The following is a 15,324-nucleotide window of genomic DNA, read 5'->3' as shown; positions in this document are numbered from 1 at the left end:
AGGGAGGATCAGCTCTTTGGACCTGCGTCCGGCTCAAACTCTGTCCGTCTTGGACTCTTCCGGACGGGGCTAAACCTCGTTCGTTCGCCCGGCCAAAAGGGCGGAGCTTTTCACGATGGAGTGCCATTATTTGCTGCTGCTCAAAGGTGATGTCTTGACTTCATCTATGATCCTTTTATCGTATACACCTGGTGTCTCTTTCCGCACTACTACTGCTTAATTTCCGTTTCTTTTTTAGTCCGCCCATTATTATTCCTTTTCCACAAATTTATTCCTTTTTCTCCATTTAGATTTTAAATTCGGTCCTGGGCTCCAGGTCTATGGATCTTGTTTTCTATAACTAAACCGTTTCTTTTTTAAATGCCGCCTCCCATTTGCTGTTCCCATTATTTAATTAATTTTTAATTTTCCCTCTCACTTGCCCTTTTGGTTTAGCTCACCACTGGCTAGTCTACTTACAACTTTGGATAGTCGCGATCCATAACTCCATCCGAAACTCGCCTTCCCTATATTCTACTTGTCTGTCGCTTTCTATATGTATGACATGACTGCCTGAAAATCCTCACCACCTGCTATGCCACCGATCGCCTCTGCCCTGGACCGGCGGACCGTACTACTCACCCCTTCAACGTGCCTTCATTCCTTTGACAGCCGATGCTGAATGTTGTTGTTACCGGATCCGCCTGGCCTGGTTACCACCTACTATACTAGTCGACCGTCGATGATAACACAGTTCCGTTCAACAACAATCGCTTGCCAATGAGACTTCCATGACTGTCAAGCTTCCGCAGACTCCCTCCTTCCTCTTTCCGTCCTCGTTCAAGGTTCTCGCGGACCTTGCTATTCTGCCATATGTCTGTCCCGGCGCAGTCAATACATTCGTACCTCTCTGCTCCTCCGATCACCCCGACGCTTTCCTACGACTCTCGACCGGACGGTCCAGCCTTGCTCAACAAGCAGCAGCTTCAGAACCTCTCGGACTTGTCGGATTCCTCTACGACCGCTCCATTCCGGGACGGTCTACCCACCCCGCCAAGCGAGATGAATGGCGTCGCCTACACCAACGTCCACCATTATGGAGGCAAACCGGATCCGTATGCTGTCTCGATCTACAGCAAAGGCCCTGTCTATCACCCGCGGATGAGCACCAACATCTTCACTCGCATGACCCAGCAGCCTCAACCGCAATCCCAACCGCCGACCAAACAAGCACCTCCGCCAACGAATGATCAGGCGAAGGAGAAAGATACCAGGCCTTCATATCTACAGGTCCCTCTCTCCATCAATGGCGGAAAAGGGAACCTCCCGGACTTTGCAGCTCAGGTAAGGAAGCTGGCGTATTTTGACGGAGTTTATGAGCTAACCTAGTGGTAGATGACATGCTTGTTCTGGTTCGAAAGCACGCCAAAGTTGAGAGCAATTGAGGAACAGTCAAGTCACGGCCTCTCCCTTTCTCCCGAAGCGATTCCCACAGTTGGATTCCAAAAATGGGTGTCAACCATCCTCACGACGACTCAAGTGAGCCAGAACGTCATTTTGCTGGCACTGCTTTTCATTTACCGCTTGAAAAAGTCCAACCCGGCTGTTCGTGGAAAGAAAGGCAGCGAGTATCGGCTGATGACGGTTGCGCTCATGCTAGGCAACAAATGTGGGTTTCCCAAGTATCTAGCTTTCGTTTCTTAAGCTAACGGGCTATAGTCCTTGATGACAACACTTATACGAACAAAACTTGGGCAGATGTGTCGAGAATCACAGTGCAAGAAATCCATGTTATGGAGGTTGAATTTCTAAGCAATCTGCGGTACAATCTCTATGCGTCCGAGAAGGAATGGGCGCAGTGGCATGTCAAGTTGTCACTCTTCGCGGAATTTTTCAACAACGCTCCTCTCGCTTCAGACCATCACGACCTCCCAACACCTCCAGTCCGACTTCTCTCACCAACTTCTGTATCGAAACGGAGTCAGGTGTCACCAACTTCATCCTCCAGGCTACCCTCGCCCACGGGTGAGCCCCTACACCCGCAATCCTGGGCTCCGATCAATGGACCATCATATGATGCCGTTGGCCAAGCTGCTAGCCAGATGCCCACTGCTACTTCTCGAAAGCGGCGTTACGAGGAACCTTTCGAGGAACAGCATCCGCCAAAGAGAGCCTCCCTCTCCCATGCTATGCCGCTTCCATCTTCAACCCTACCCCCAGCGAGTCAGATTGGCGTTCCGGCTTTGCCTCCAATGATGGCCCCTACGTCCGCACCACCTCAGCAAACAATTCCTGGCCCTGCCCCACGGCTGCCGTCCAGCCACGCGTTTGTTCCGAATGTTCCGACATCGATTCCTCAGCTCTCCGCTGTGCCTGCTCGCCCGACCATGCCTCTTGTCTACAATCCCACCAACTGGGCTCCACAGGTGCCGGCGTCGGCTGCGCCCCAGCCTTTGGTCAACGGCGTGCTGACCCCCTCACTGCCACTGCCTGATCCGTCAAGGCACAACAGCAGCCCGTATCCTGTAACTTCGGCCACCATCTCCCCGGCTGTGTCTGCATACGGCGTCCATACTCCGACCCACCTTTCACCCTCCTACTTTCTGGCGAACAGGAACTCCCCATACCGCCCGGTTCGAAGCGTCAACACTCTGCTGATTCCTCCACCATCGGCTTCCCTTGAGCAACAGCGTGCCGTTCCTTTCCACCATATGCACTACCAGCCGCTGGGCAAGTCGACAGAACGCCGAACCGGCTTGCTGCCCTACCTTCATCATGAAACGTGGTCACAGGGGCCCTACATTCCTCCCAGTTTCAATCACACACCACCCCAATATGCATCCTGAATCCTCTCAGTTTACGCCTCACGATTCATGACACCACCACATCTTTACCGACTTCTCCTTCCCCTTTGTATTCCATCACCATTGACTTTCTACCATGTACAGATACACATTTTTTTTTTTTCTTGTTACGACCTCGCATTTGTTATGGCGTTTTGGAATTCTAGAAGGCCCTATAAGAAGCACTGCATGCATGTTACCCGGGGATATGGAGGTGATCTGTCTTTGTTATAGCATTACAAGGCGTTGTTCATTGCGGTGTTTGCACTACGATATCTGCATTGCATGATGCGCGGATATCCCAAGAATTCAGTCGAGTGTATCATATAGATAACAAGAATCATGAGCGTCCAGCTCTCAATCGTGCACATCATTTCATCCTCTATAAGTAGAACTTCGTAGTAGACCTGATTTACCGCCTATAGATGCTCGACATTCTGCGGCAATACGCCGGGAGCGGTGAGATAGGGCCTTGCTGGCGCTCAGGTAAGAAAGGCCAAGATGCATCGAGTTAATCTCTGAAGCGCCATATATGATCCCTAGTTGAGCACTTTGATTCAAATTCAATAGTCTGGATTGTATTGATTATAAAAGCTAAACTGCCTTGCTTAACCTGCAGTCCTTTACCCATACAAATACTTCGGCCCGATATTTCTCCGCAGAACCTGAGGCCGCAAATACCCAAAAAGATCCTGTCGGCCTCAACCCAGCACGCCAGACAACAGCCGGGCATCACCACACAACTAGCACCGCAATCATGCCTCCCAGGCTCCAGATCCTCCCTCTACACCTCCGCAGTGTTCTTCCTCGACCCTCAACAGCCCAACAGCCGTCGCAATTGCTACTCTCCATCCAATCCCAAACCCGCAATGCACACATCTTAGCCTCGCTCTCCGATAACCCGGGGGCCTACCACAAGCGCATCCGACGAGGTCGCGGTCCTGCCTCGGGCAAGGGTAAGACCTCTGGAAGGGGTCACAAGGGTCAGGGACAGCACGGAAAGGTCCCGGCGGGATTCAATGGTGGTCAGACGCCTGAGATCGTCGTGCACGGCGAGAGGGGGTTCAAGAACATGTACGCCGCTCCATCCTACTTTTCTTTTCTCTCAATCTTTCTTGAATTGTGCGACTAATTTATATGCACAGTTTCGCCCTAGACCTCGCCCCGGCAAACCTCGACCGCATCCAAGAATGGATCGACCAAGGCCGCATCGACCCCACGAAACCCATCACCGTCCGCGAACTCGCTAAATCGCGCTGCATCCACAACCCCAAAGACGGCGTGAAGCTGCTCGCCCGCGGCATCAACGCCCCCACCACCTCCGACATCACAACTCCCTCCTCCACAACCTCCGAAGCCACGACACAGTCCGAGTCCGCCTCCGCGGAAGAAGCCGCCGAAGCCGCCTCCGTCCTCAAGCAACCCATCCACCTCGTTGTCTCGCGCGCTTCAGCGGCCGCCATCGCCGCCGTCGAAGCGACCGGCGGCACCGTCACAACCCGCTTCTACACCAAGGCGTCCATCGCGCGCATCATGAAGCGCGAGACGCACCCCTTCGTGTCGGCGAACTGGTCCGCCGAGAGCGGGAACCCGGCGCTCCATGCGGCTGCGGGCTTGGAGTTTCCTACGGGCAGCGCTGCGTCCGGGAACCCGTTCACCGAGGAGGCGAAGATCATGGCCGCTAAGGGGTACAAGTACCGGCTGCCGGACCCGACGAACCGTAAGGATATCGAGTACTACCGTGACCCTGCGCATCGGGGGTACCTGAGTCATCTGCTTAAGCCGCTCGAGGGACCCAGTTTGTTCTTCCGCTCGCCGGTGGAGAGGAAGACGGCTTCGGGCCCGAAGAAGGAGAAGGTTTTGCCCGAGAACAGGCTTTGGTAGAGGCTGTCTGGTCGTGGATTTGGGACTGGGTAGGAGTGGAGTCGGTTATGGATATGATGTATACCGAGTGATTGATTGTAACTATGTGTATGTATATTAGGTTCGATATCTATTCTGTTCGTCTATTATCCCACTTCAGTTGTCCTCGTACCTCATAGAACATCAGCTCGTATATACTACCCGTTTTCGCGAGCACGCTGACTCCATCGGCCACTCTGCTATCTACTCCTGCTATGTACAGCTAGCCGTACCTATCTTACCTAGGTCACCAGACAGGCAAGTACGGACCTTCAGCCATTGGACTCTGCAAATCTCAATCCGGACTACCTATTCTACACCGTACATCCGGCCCGCTTACGATCTACTTACCTTCCCATCTTTAGAGGCGGTCATGAGGGGCATCCCAGTGGAAACTCAGCAAACAACCAGCTGATGTACCCAAACATTGGAACCACCCCGCAGCCCCGTCCTATCCTCAATCCCGGGGCTGAGGTACAGAGTACGGATTGTGATGAGATAGATACATCTGCAGTGCAGCGGTACATTCTCGTTCGGTCTGCGACAGCCCCCAAACATGTCAAGGGCCATTATTATGGGTTACCGGGGTAGGGTGAGGCCAGGGTCAGGCTAAGCTCATGCATGCTACGCCTGGATGGGGTCCGTACTCCGCATCCACGACCTGGGTGTTTGAGGCCTGACTTTGGAATGATTGTTTCCCGCATGATCCTGATTGACCTCCCCGATGAGTCAATTCCGAGCAGACACGACAAGACAGTCATGTCGATACCCGACCCGGGGTGACTTGCATGCAGAAGGACAGAAGCAGAAAGGCGAGGCACTGGAAAGTTAGATACCGACAGGCGTTTGTCGTTGCTACCCCAGGCCCAGGGTCAGACGGACTGCGGTGGGACGGCGGGGACTGGAGAATGGAAAGAATGGCCTCGTACGGCTGCCGTGGCCAGTCCAGTCTCAGCATCGGGCTCAGTTTCGGGGTTGCGCGGTTGCGTTTGCAACGGGTTTGTCTGGGGTGGGTAGTAGAGCATAGCATGATCTGGGACATTTGGGTTGCATAGGGTTTGCTAAGTATTCCGAAATGGCGGTAGACCGAGGCGGATAATCTGTATGGCCCGGCTGAGTTCGAGATGCAGAGACGATCTTGAACACGAGTTTGGTAAATGGTGTCCAGTTATGGGCTGCAGCAGGCGGATTTCCGGTAAAGGCAACGTGCATTGGACTCGGTTGGGATGGTAATCGCTTGTCAACTCACGCGCAGCAGTTTGAGTACGGAGTACAATGTACAGGAACGAGCCAGAAGCACCTGCAAGGAGGCCGGAGTAAGCAAATGAAGGAAAGTCGAGGTCAATATGCCGAGAATATGCTGCGCTATACGCAGCCGAAGACATGTGTAGCCATGCAGGCCTGGACATTGCTTTTTCGCCTGGAGGGGGTGATCAGGTAGTTGATAGAGCGTGGTGCAGCAGGAGACATACTGACCACCGAGGCCAGTTATTGACGGCGGCCGAGATGTCCGGAGCACGTAGATTACAAGGATACGAGAGTCCATACTGACAGGGTCGAATTTCAATTTGTCTCATATATGATATGGGTAGCATTCGTATCGGCCGGGGTCAGTATCGTCCAAGACATACGGTATCCGTAGCTGGCATAGCTGCAGGCCGAATTACAATAATGTGATCTCGGAGTCTTGCAAAAATGGATGAGAGACAAGGATCATCATCCGAGCGGGGCGATCTAGTTTGGAAGGATTCGATTGATCCTGGCTTGTCCTGTATAATGTTTCCTTCGTAGGCGAGGATGTCACTCGTGATTAGGTTGTGAGTTTTGGAGTGACTGCTCATACGGTACGTAATGCAGGTAATATTAATGCAGATGACGCGTAAGTATGCTGATAGAGCCAAAGCTGAGAGGGGCCAAACATAACTTCAGCCTCTAAGGAACATGCTTGATCGAGTGTCATCTTAACTGGGAGAAAATACTTGGGGGCCGGGGGAGGCGGTCGTTCTGTGTCCTGCACAAGGATTCTCGCCTTGAATAGCTCCAGATCAGTCGAGTTCAAGAGAACTTGACCTCTTTCCTCACAGAGCAATTGACAACGAGGTCGTTAGCTATACAATTAAAGCCATTTCCGAGTCCATCACGAGGCACCGCATTTCTCAGCGACCTATTGATCGAAGACTCTTCGAATGTGGCCCCACGTCCTATGCCGCAAATACGTTGAAGCCAGCAGTTCCCATGCCAATTCTCGCCATGGATCGGATCATGGTCACGCCTTGAGGGAACACCCTCGACTTCGTGTCTTCCTGCCCGTACTCGGCGTGCAATATCACTTTATGACAATGAAGGACAATTTTGCGCACGTGCATTTTATCACCGTATGTAGACCGTATCTCTGCATATACAACGGGCCGGTGGAGGATGTCGAGGAGATGCTCGTAAAGATCAGTGACGTTTCGGTGAACCGCGACCCTCGGCCTCTTGTGTAATTACAAAGAGAGGACCATCTGCGTTGCACATAGCTCCATCACATATTGTGCTGGCAACTAAATTGTGTGAGAAACAGTGTCTGTATCACTGAGGCCTTTGCACATTATCGTAACTATCGATGCCATCACATCCGCCTCCGACAGGGGAAGCTCCGGGACCTCATCCGCTTGTCCCGTCAGCGCTGTTGCCCACGCTTGAACGAATCTCGCAGTGCCCATAGCATCGGCAGCGGCGTGCGGTAGATTGATGGGAACCATTGCGGCGTTGACAAGGAGACAGTGCGCAGCGACGAAAGGTGTTCGTCTGAGGCCAGAGTTGTGAATGATGCTGCAAAGGAGATCATCTGAATGTTGAAAATCCTAGCAGTATTCCAACTCTTCTGAGCGATGGGTTACGGCATGCTCCGCTGCACGCGTCCGAGAAGGTGTTTCTCACAGGGCACATCATAAATAGCATGGAAGAAGCGCACCGGAGTCGCTTGTCCGCCATCGCGAGAAGTAGGGTCAATATCTCCAAACTAGATTCGTCGAGGCGGGATTTGGGAGACCGTACTCCACCTTGCAGGACTCACGAGCCTAGAGAAAGCTGCTCGGTCCAAACGATTCTCCCGCTCAGTATTGTTTGCCAAAATAGTCAATCCACCAAGAGAACTCGTCAGTTTTGCCAGACAGAAGACCTATAACAAGGCAATGTAGTCGAGATTCGTATCTATTGATGGTTAGGTTACAGTCGTACAGGATACTTCGCAAATGGACGGTGGTTTGAAAGTCCTCAAGCAGCCAAGATCACTTCACGACTACTGCCGGATCGATATCCAGGAAAGGCCCTTAGGACCTCTATATGAACCTCCCGCGATCGGAGACCGTGAGGTATATCATGAACATCCTGGGCTTCCATACAAACGTAGCTTTCACACCGCAAGCCAGCTAGCGTTCCCATTCTCAAGTTCGAAGGCACATGTCCTAGTAAATCTAGCCATAGTCGTCAGCGGCGGACGAAGCATTCATTCAGCAGCCGAGTAGCCTGCTTCACTCGTGAAGATGAGGCAGTATGGAGTAGTCAACTGAGCTCGAGCCGAGGCATTGGGCCTCGAGACGACAGCGAAATGGAAAGAAACGGACCACTCCTAGCCTCTGGGACTAGGACTAGGAGCCGGTGGATCTCGCAGACTTCCCCGGATCCCGATTGAGTGTTCTCGTGACGAATTTGCAGGTCGAACCCAGGGCCAGGCTGCTGGGAAGATTGGAGAAAGACTGAAGGTGGATGCGGGAGATCCCGGCGCCATCGGGAACAACCGTAGGGAAAGAAAAGAGATGACTCAGCAGAGCATCGGCATACCGAATGTGGAACACTCAATTGGAGAAGCTCTCCTCACGCTCATGGTCCTCGTGAGGGGAATGATATTGATTATTCCAGATGATGAAAGATGAGGATTTTTTCTGCCTTCCTTTGAAAATGTACTTTGGCTCAGCCTGGAAGACCTTTCAGTCGCTGGTTGTTGCTTCCAGACAGCCTGCGCCTGCTAGGAATGAGGACGGAGATAGCCCCGAGAGACGACAGACGCGTGCTTAAATTCTCCCCAGCAGGCAGTCGAGCTTCCCCTCACGGACGGGGCTTCTCCAATTCCTTCTTAACAAAGCGCCAGTGGATCCTGAGGTGTCCAGAGTGTCCACCCGCGGTGAAATTCCCGAGTGCCAGAGTCACACACCGGAGAGCCCAAAACAGCTCGGGCCCTCTATCAGATGCTGACAGGAAAACCTTGATTTTTTTTTTTTTTTATTTTTAATCCTTTAATTGTGAATCATCATCACTTTATCTGCCCGCTAACTCGCTCCATTCTGCAATCTCCTCTCCTCTCCTCTCTCCCACCCACCCTCTCCCTTCCCTGTCCTTCGCGACTGCAGCCTCACCATGGTTGGAAGTACGCTGGCTCTCCGGGCTAACGCCATGCAATTGTCGTCGCTGTCGCGCAGGTCGCTCACGACGCGGTCGCCGGTCCAGGCTCTGCGCGCATCGCAGTCCCTGACCCAGCAGGTCGCTCTGCGTGCCGCTCGTCGCCCTTATTCCGATGCTTCCCTTCCCCCAGTTCCCACCAAGCCCAAGAAGCGATTTCGATTCATGCGATGGACCTACCGCCTGACGCTGTTGGCTGGTCTTGCCTTGGTTGGCGACCTCGCTTACAACATCTACGACCAACGTCATCCCATTGAGCAATTCGTGCCCGACCCCAGCAAGAAGACCCTGGTGATTCTCGGTAAGTTTGCACTGCGTCTGCTTGTCGCGCACGCGTGAAGCTTTCCAGAGCTTCGACTAATCAGACTCAATCAGGAACTGGATGGGGTTCCGTTTCTCTCCTCAAAAAGCTCGACACCGAAAACTACAATGTCATCGTCATCTCTCCCCGTAACTACTTCCTTTTCACTCCCCTGCTTCCCTCTTGCACAACTGGCCAGGTTGAGCACCGCTCTATCATGGAGCCCATCCGAAGCATCCTCCGTCACAAGAAGGCCCACGTGAAGTTTTACGAAGCCGAAGCTACCAAGGTCGACTACGAGAAGCGCGTTGTTTATATTAGCGACGACTCGGAAATCAAGGGTGACATTTCCCACACCGAGGTCCCCTTCGACATGCTCGTCATGGGTGTTGGCGCGGAAAACGCTACTTTCGGTGCGTAACTGATTACATTGCCGCCGGAAAGCCCCAAAACTAACCGTAACGCAGGTATCAAGGGTGTCAAGGAGAATTCTTGCTTCTTGAAGGAGGTTGGGGATGCCCAGAAGATCCGCAAGCGCATCATGGACTGCGTTGAGACCGCCATGTTCAAGGACCAGTCCGAGGAGGAGATCAAGCGTCTTCTGCACATGGTTGTCGTTGGTGGTGGCCCGACCGGTGTTGAATTCGCCGGTGAGCTGCAGGACTTCTTCGAGCACGACCTGAGGAAGTGGGTTCCTGAGATTCAGGAGAACTTCCGCGTCACTCTCGTCGAAGCTCTGCCCAACGTGCTTCCTATGTTCTCCAAGCAGCTGATCGACTACACCGAATCGACCTTCAAGGAGGAATCCATCACCATCCGCACCAAGACGATGGTCAAGAACGTCACCGACAAGTACATTGAAGCTGAGGTTTCTAAGCCCGACGGAACCAAGGAGCTTGAAACCATCCCCTACGGTCTGCTTGTTTGGGCCACCGGTAACGCTCTCCGCCCCATCGTTCGCGACCTCATGAGCCAGCTCCCCGCCCAGAAGAACTCCCGCCGTGGTCTTGCTGTTAACGAATACCTCGTTGTGAACGGCACTGAGAACGTCTGGGCCGTCGGAGACTGCGCCATCACCAACTACGCTCCCACCGCCCAGGTCGCCGGCCAGGAAGGTGCCTTCCTTGCCCGTCTCTTCAACACCATGGCCAAGACCGAGGCCATCGAGAAGGACCTCCAGAGACTCTCTGAAGCCCAGTCGGCCGCCAAGACTGATGAGGAGCGCAACCAGATCTTCGACGAGATCCGCGACCACCAGCGCCAGCTGCGAAGAACCAAGCAGATCGGCCCCTTCCAGTACTCCCACCAGGGAAGTCTGGCCTACATTGGAAAGGAGCGTGCCGTTGCGGACATCAGCTGGCTGAGCGGCAACATTGCGAGCGGTGGAACTATGACCTACCTCTTCTGGCGTAGTGCTTATCTGAGCATGTGCTTCAGCAGTAAGTTTCCCGTTTGCTTCGGTCACCTCAAACGTATTGGCCCCCCTAGCTAACACGACATCTCATCTAGCTCGCAACCGTGTTCTCGTTGCCCTTGACTGGATCAAGGCCAGACTCTTCGGCCGTGACGTGTCTCGCGAGTAAATGATCCCTGCTGCCAACAACAGCAGTCCCTAGTTTGAATGCTAGGCACCGTGTACAACAGCAATAGAGACGCCCCTACGTTATGATCTTTCAAGCGCGACATCACATTTTCTTCCGAACGTTAATCCCTAACTCTCCCTCACTTTCTCATTTTCCACTTTACGCCGCCACCACGACCTTTTTCCACCGAACCGAGCTATCCGCCCGGTTTGTCTCGATATCCCCGTCTTCTGACCACCACTACCCTCGTCATCGAACATCCCGATCCTCCTTATCTTTCGTGACTGCCGATAGGCCACGAACAGCAAAATCAAAATTGAGTTGTACTAATCGGGATTGACCGGATCGCTGTTTCCTTTCCCGCGGTCGCTTCTTTTTGCCCATCTCAACTTTCTTCCGCATGTACGATTGGACTCTGATAGACTGGGTTGCCGGTTTGCGCATAGACTTGTTTCTTTGTTCTTTTTTCTCTTCTTTTCTGTCAGTGGTTTTTCTTTTCTTCTCTCCCGGGTTTGAGCTCGTGGCATGCATTCGATCTCGAATTAATAGGTAACAGTAACGTATTTCCTTTCCTGTTCAAATATCATCTGGTATTATACTATTTTTGGCTCGTTTTATATCGCGATTACCTTCTTCCTTATGTACCTGTATTTGTACCTGTATTTTATTGCTATCGCAATGTATTTGCCACTAGAGTCTTCTCGGAGTAAATGGCCTATAAGGATATTAGTTACCTACCTGAATATCTGCGGAGTGCTGTGTTTTTGTGGCGGCATGACAGGCCAAGGTAGTGCAGTTATGCAGGAGCATCAGACTGTCTGTTCTCTTCATTCCAGGATTCAATGAGTGATAATCACGAATGAATCTGAAGCATAGAGGGACAGAGTAAGGGAGGATAGTAGTCAAGAAGCAGCTATGTTGATGATGATTTGATGGTAGCCAGGGGTTAACATAACGCCTTCTGTCTTTAGGTGACGATGAACAGTGGAGTGAGTATACAGAAGGTGAGGGGAGTCAAGGTCAAGGTCACGACAATGTAAGAAGCTATGTATGTGTATAATCCATAATCCAAGCGCCAGAGCGGGAATCTTATTAAAGATGGATTTGTATGCAGTGAACTCGCTCGATTAGAAGATATTCCACCCTCGCCCTCTCTCCCCCTTCCCAGCACCACTAAGCGGCCTCTCCCGCTCAGACCTCATCTTCCCTGTAGTCCGCCCATCAAGCTGGCGGATACTCTCGATCTTCTGCAGCGCAAGCTCAAGCAGCTCCTTCTTGCGGATGACATCCAGATGGCGCCGGATGCGCGGGTCCTCGCGCGCGAAGCGCTCAACCTCTGCGTCAGAGAGGTGCCGGCCTAACCGCATGTCGAGTTCGCGGGGGAAATTGTAATAGAATTCGGAGAGGAGCTCGACGTTCAGGAAGAGCACGGCGGTGGAGGTGAGTTTGTCGGCGACGACGTCGAGGAAGATCTCTGGGCAGTGGTATTTGTTCTTCTGGGACGCGCATTGTTTGGAGCGGATTGCGAGCAGGCGCATCTTTAGAATGTCGGCTCGGTCGCGGAGGAAGGCGCCTTCTCGGCCTGGAAGGGGTGTTAGTGGATTGGATATATAAAGCTTGGGGAAGGAATCAACGAACCTCGGGCTAGGAGTGACGCGCTGAAGCCTCCTGCACCGCCAGAGCCGTCGCCGTCAAGGACGACCTCGCCTTTTCGGACTTTGTCAATGAAGGAGATAACGTCTTTGAGCTTCCGCTTTCCAACGCCGTCTTCAACATTCTTGAGGGCTGCCTCGCAAGCTCTCAGTTCCTCCTTGAGGGTTTTGCTGACGTTCTCCCGTCCCTTGATCCACTCGGGGTCTTCAACTTCGATCTCGTACTTGTATGGCTTGATGCAGTTCTCGACCTGGTCGCTAGTGCTGAAGAACCGGTCATTGAGAATACTGTTGCATGCATCACCGATCTGTTTCTGAGCGTAGGGGTGGGCGGCAAACGTAGAGTTGGTCAGAAGTTGCTCAACATGGCCTTGGATTGCATTTGCTACGACGGTTGTAGCTAGTCGGCCAATACCGAGCTTTGTAAGGGATGATGTCGAGGCATCGAGCTTGCGGTGCCAATATAGCGATTCAGGGTCGGCCTTGGGAAGGTCACTGAGAGGATCCGGCTCAGCCATTGGTGGTGACAAGTCGTCAATGGGCCGATTCCAGTATCTCTGAGCGAGAATATCCAAAACGCGCTGGTCCAACTCGGCCTTTAGCATCTCACGGACCTGAGGTCGACCAAAGCTTTCCGCAAACGCTTTGAAAGAATGCTTGAAGCCATCAAGGCTTTCGGCAAGATATGATTCGGCGCTCAGAGGTCGGTCGTTGTACTGTACTTTAAACTCGTACGTCGCTTCTTCTAGTTCCTGGCTGATAGCATCCCTAGTACCTGCTAGGCTTGATGCCATTGTTTGCTCAAGAACGTGCATTAGTTTTTTCTGTAGAGTCGAGACACCAACGGCCACGCCTGACTCAGCTCCAAATTCTGCTGGGTGTGCCGAGAAGTATGCGTTCTCATTTTTGAGGATTGCGCTGGTAATGTTGCCGCTACCCCGGGAGAATAGAGCATTGGTCTGAGGAATGCGAGAAACAACACCTACGTATCCTAGACGTAGAGGATATTTCTTATCTGAAAGGATATTGAGGCCGCGTTCTGGATCAACGAGGTCCATTTTTGTGATGACACCAATCGTCCTTTCCCCCCGTGGGTCGACTCGGCGACTTGCGCGCAAAGCAGTCGAGTTGGCCAGATCGACATCAGCGGCAGAGATGGCGAGGATAACATTCGGTGGTTGGATATACTTGTCGCAGAGATCCGCGATCTTCTGTTTCAACTCCGGTGGCTGATCGTGTCCGGAAACCTGAATATAGCCGGGAAGGTCGATGAGAGATAGGTCAGGAACGTTGGGAGAGTAGATCTGGAGCTGGATCGGGTCGTCGGAAACGCAGTCCTTCTCAGGAACTGCCAGGTTTAGGTCGGTCAACGTCCGTTGAATCTGCGAAAAGTCGGTGATTTTCCCTAGTCCAAGAGCAGGGAACTCTCCATACTCCGCTTGCGCATTCGGCGTGTTGATCAAAGTAAGCTCAATCGGGCGTCGAGTAACCATATTCGTGCCCTTCGGCAGGAACTCATGCCCAACGATAGCCTCGAGAACAGAGCTCTTGCCAGACGACTGCGAGCCAATGACCACAATAGACGGCAGAGTCAGAGTACCAGATTGTCCGACGGTTTGAAGGATATTCCGGATCTCAATCATCTTTCGCGTGAGGAGCATCATCTGATCGTTCTCCGCATCCCTCCGACCCGCCATATCGTCGTCCTCCTGTCCGAACGCAGTTGCGACAGCAGCACCCGCAGCAGCAACACCCGCTCGGCTCTCCATCGGTTGCTTTCCACCGCCGCCGCCGCCAGACGACCCATCACCCTGTGAATCTTGGTCGAGACGAAGTATCTTCTGCAACCACTCGGGAGCCTCGATGTTCTCCGTAGACTTCTGCCACCCCCGTTGTGTCTGATCAGCTACATTCTGCAAGCCCGCGAACAACCCCGAAGCCGCATCTCCGACTGTTTCACTAGTGCGTTTGAACACGTCTATCGCATAGTTCCCCGCCTCTAGAATGCACACCCGTTAGCTGACACGAAACCCCGCGTTGGGATCAAATAAAGCTTACGTGTAGCTTGATACTGAAAATACGCCAACCCAGCCACCATCGCACCCCCGAACATCGCAGGTACCCGCAGCAGCTTCACCGCAAGCTTCGGCAGGATGCGAGCAAAAGAAATTGCCCGCACAGCGGGCACATTGTTGTGGATGGAGTTCGCCCCGACAGGCCAGGCGCGGCCGCGCAGCGCAGCACCACTTTCGGCTCTTAGAAGCCCGCCCGTCCGCGCGGCGGCGTTGTGCACATGGCGCGATAAAGAACCATTCCGCAGGAGCGGAACAAGACGGTGCGAGAGGATCCTCCCGCTCATGGTTGCTGAAGACTCATACAGTTGTGGTCGGGCCGGGCGAGTATGTGGTTGTCATCTCCGGGCTACTCTGCCGCGGATGGTGAGTTAGGGGATATTAGTGAAGCGGAGGAAATGGAAAATATGGTGGAAAGAACGTCATTATTGTCGCCGGCGTTCGAGATCGAGCCGGATGGTCTTGAAGGCGGAGCATCCCGTGACCTGGCGCGAGTGGCCGCTTCGCCGCCCGTAATGGGCCCAAATGAGTCACGTGGGGTATTGGACTGAC

General features: G+C 53.0%; 5 protein-coding genes across 5 annotated transcripts; 3 read left to right on the top strand and 2 right to left on the bottom strand.

Moving 5' to 3' along the window:
* Positions 1-490: 490 nt before the first annotated feature.
* BDW74DRAFT_109397 (putative mucin) lies at positions 491-2,942 on the top strand. The gene is made up of 3 exons (XM_073721741.1): positions 491-1,323; positions 1,375-1,648; positions 1,699-2,942. Exons 1-3 carry the CDS (start codon positions 853-855, stop codon positions 2,823-2,825), a joined length of 1,872 nt encoding a protein of 623 aa, XP_073578251.1. The 5' UTR covers positions 491-852; the 3' UTR covers positions 2,826-2,942.
* Positions 2,943-3,391: 449 nt separating this feature from the next.
* Positions 3,392-4,836, top strand: BDW74DRAFT_163318 (mitochondrial 54S ribosomal protein uL15m). The gene is made up of 2 exons (XM_073726087.1): positions 3,392-3,896; positions 3,968-4,836. The coding sequence occupies exons 1-2, from the start codon at positions 3,580-3,582 to the stop codon at positions 4,704-4,706; spliced, it is 1,056 nt and encodes a 351-aa protein (XP_073578250.1). The 5' UTR covers positions 3,392-3,579; the 3' UTR covers positions 4,707-4,836.
* Positions 4,837-5,635: 799 nt separating this feature from the next.
* BDW74DRAFT_109374 (uncharacterized protein) lies at positions 5,636-6,234 on the bottom strand. The gene has a single exon (XM_073721740.1). The coding sequence runs from the start codon at positions 6,131-6,133 to the stop codon at positions 5,786-5,788; it is 348 nt and encodes a 115-aa protein (XP_073578249.1). The 5' UTR covers positions 6,134-6,234; the 3' UTR covers positions 5,636-5,785.
* Positions 6,235-9,122: 2,888 nt separating this feature from the next.
* On the top strand, positions 9,123-11,048 carry BDW74DRAFT_183630 (alternative NADH-dehydrogenase; the record flags this gene model as incomplete). Its single annotated transcript, XM_073730565.1, has 4 exons — positions 9,123-9,465; positions 9,540-9,878; positions 9,933-10,904; positions 10,975-11,048. 4 exons carry the CDS (start codon positions 9,123-9,125, stop codon positions 11,046-11,048), a joined length of 1,728 nt encoding a protein of 575 aa, XP_073578248.1.
* An 829-nt stretch (positions 11,049-11,877) lies between these two features.
* On the bottom strand, positions 11,878-15,307 carry BDW74DRAFT_109357 (dynamin-related GTPase MGM1). The gene is made up of 3 exons (XM_073721739.1): positions 14,759-15,307; positions 12,687-14,699; positions 11,878-12,630 (listed from the first exon to the last, which is right to left on the bottom strand). The coding sequence occupies exons 1-3, from the start codon at positions 15,057-15,059 to the stop codon at positions 12,176-12,178; spliced, it is 2,769 nt and encodes a 922-aa protein (XP_073578247.1). The 5' UTR covers positions 15,060-15,307; the 3' UTR covers positions 11,878-12,175.
* Between the last annotated feature and the right edge of the window lie 17 nt (positions 15,308-15,324).

This window comes from Aspergillus multicolor, assembly GCF_047715735.1.
Source record: "Aspergillus multicolor strain CBS 133.54 unplaced genomic scaffold BDW74scaffold_48, whole genome shotgun sequence".
Taxonomy (NCBI): domain Eukaryota; kingdom Fungi; phylum Ascomycota; class Eurotiomycetes; order Eurotiales; family Aspergillaceae; genus Aspergillus; species Aspergillus multicolor.
The sequence above is the reverse complement of the archived record's forward strand: the minus strand, read 5'-3'. Positions and strand labels throughout refer to the sequence as shown.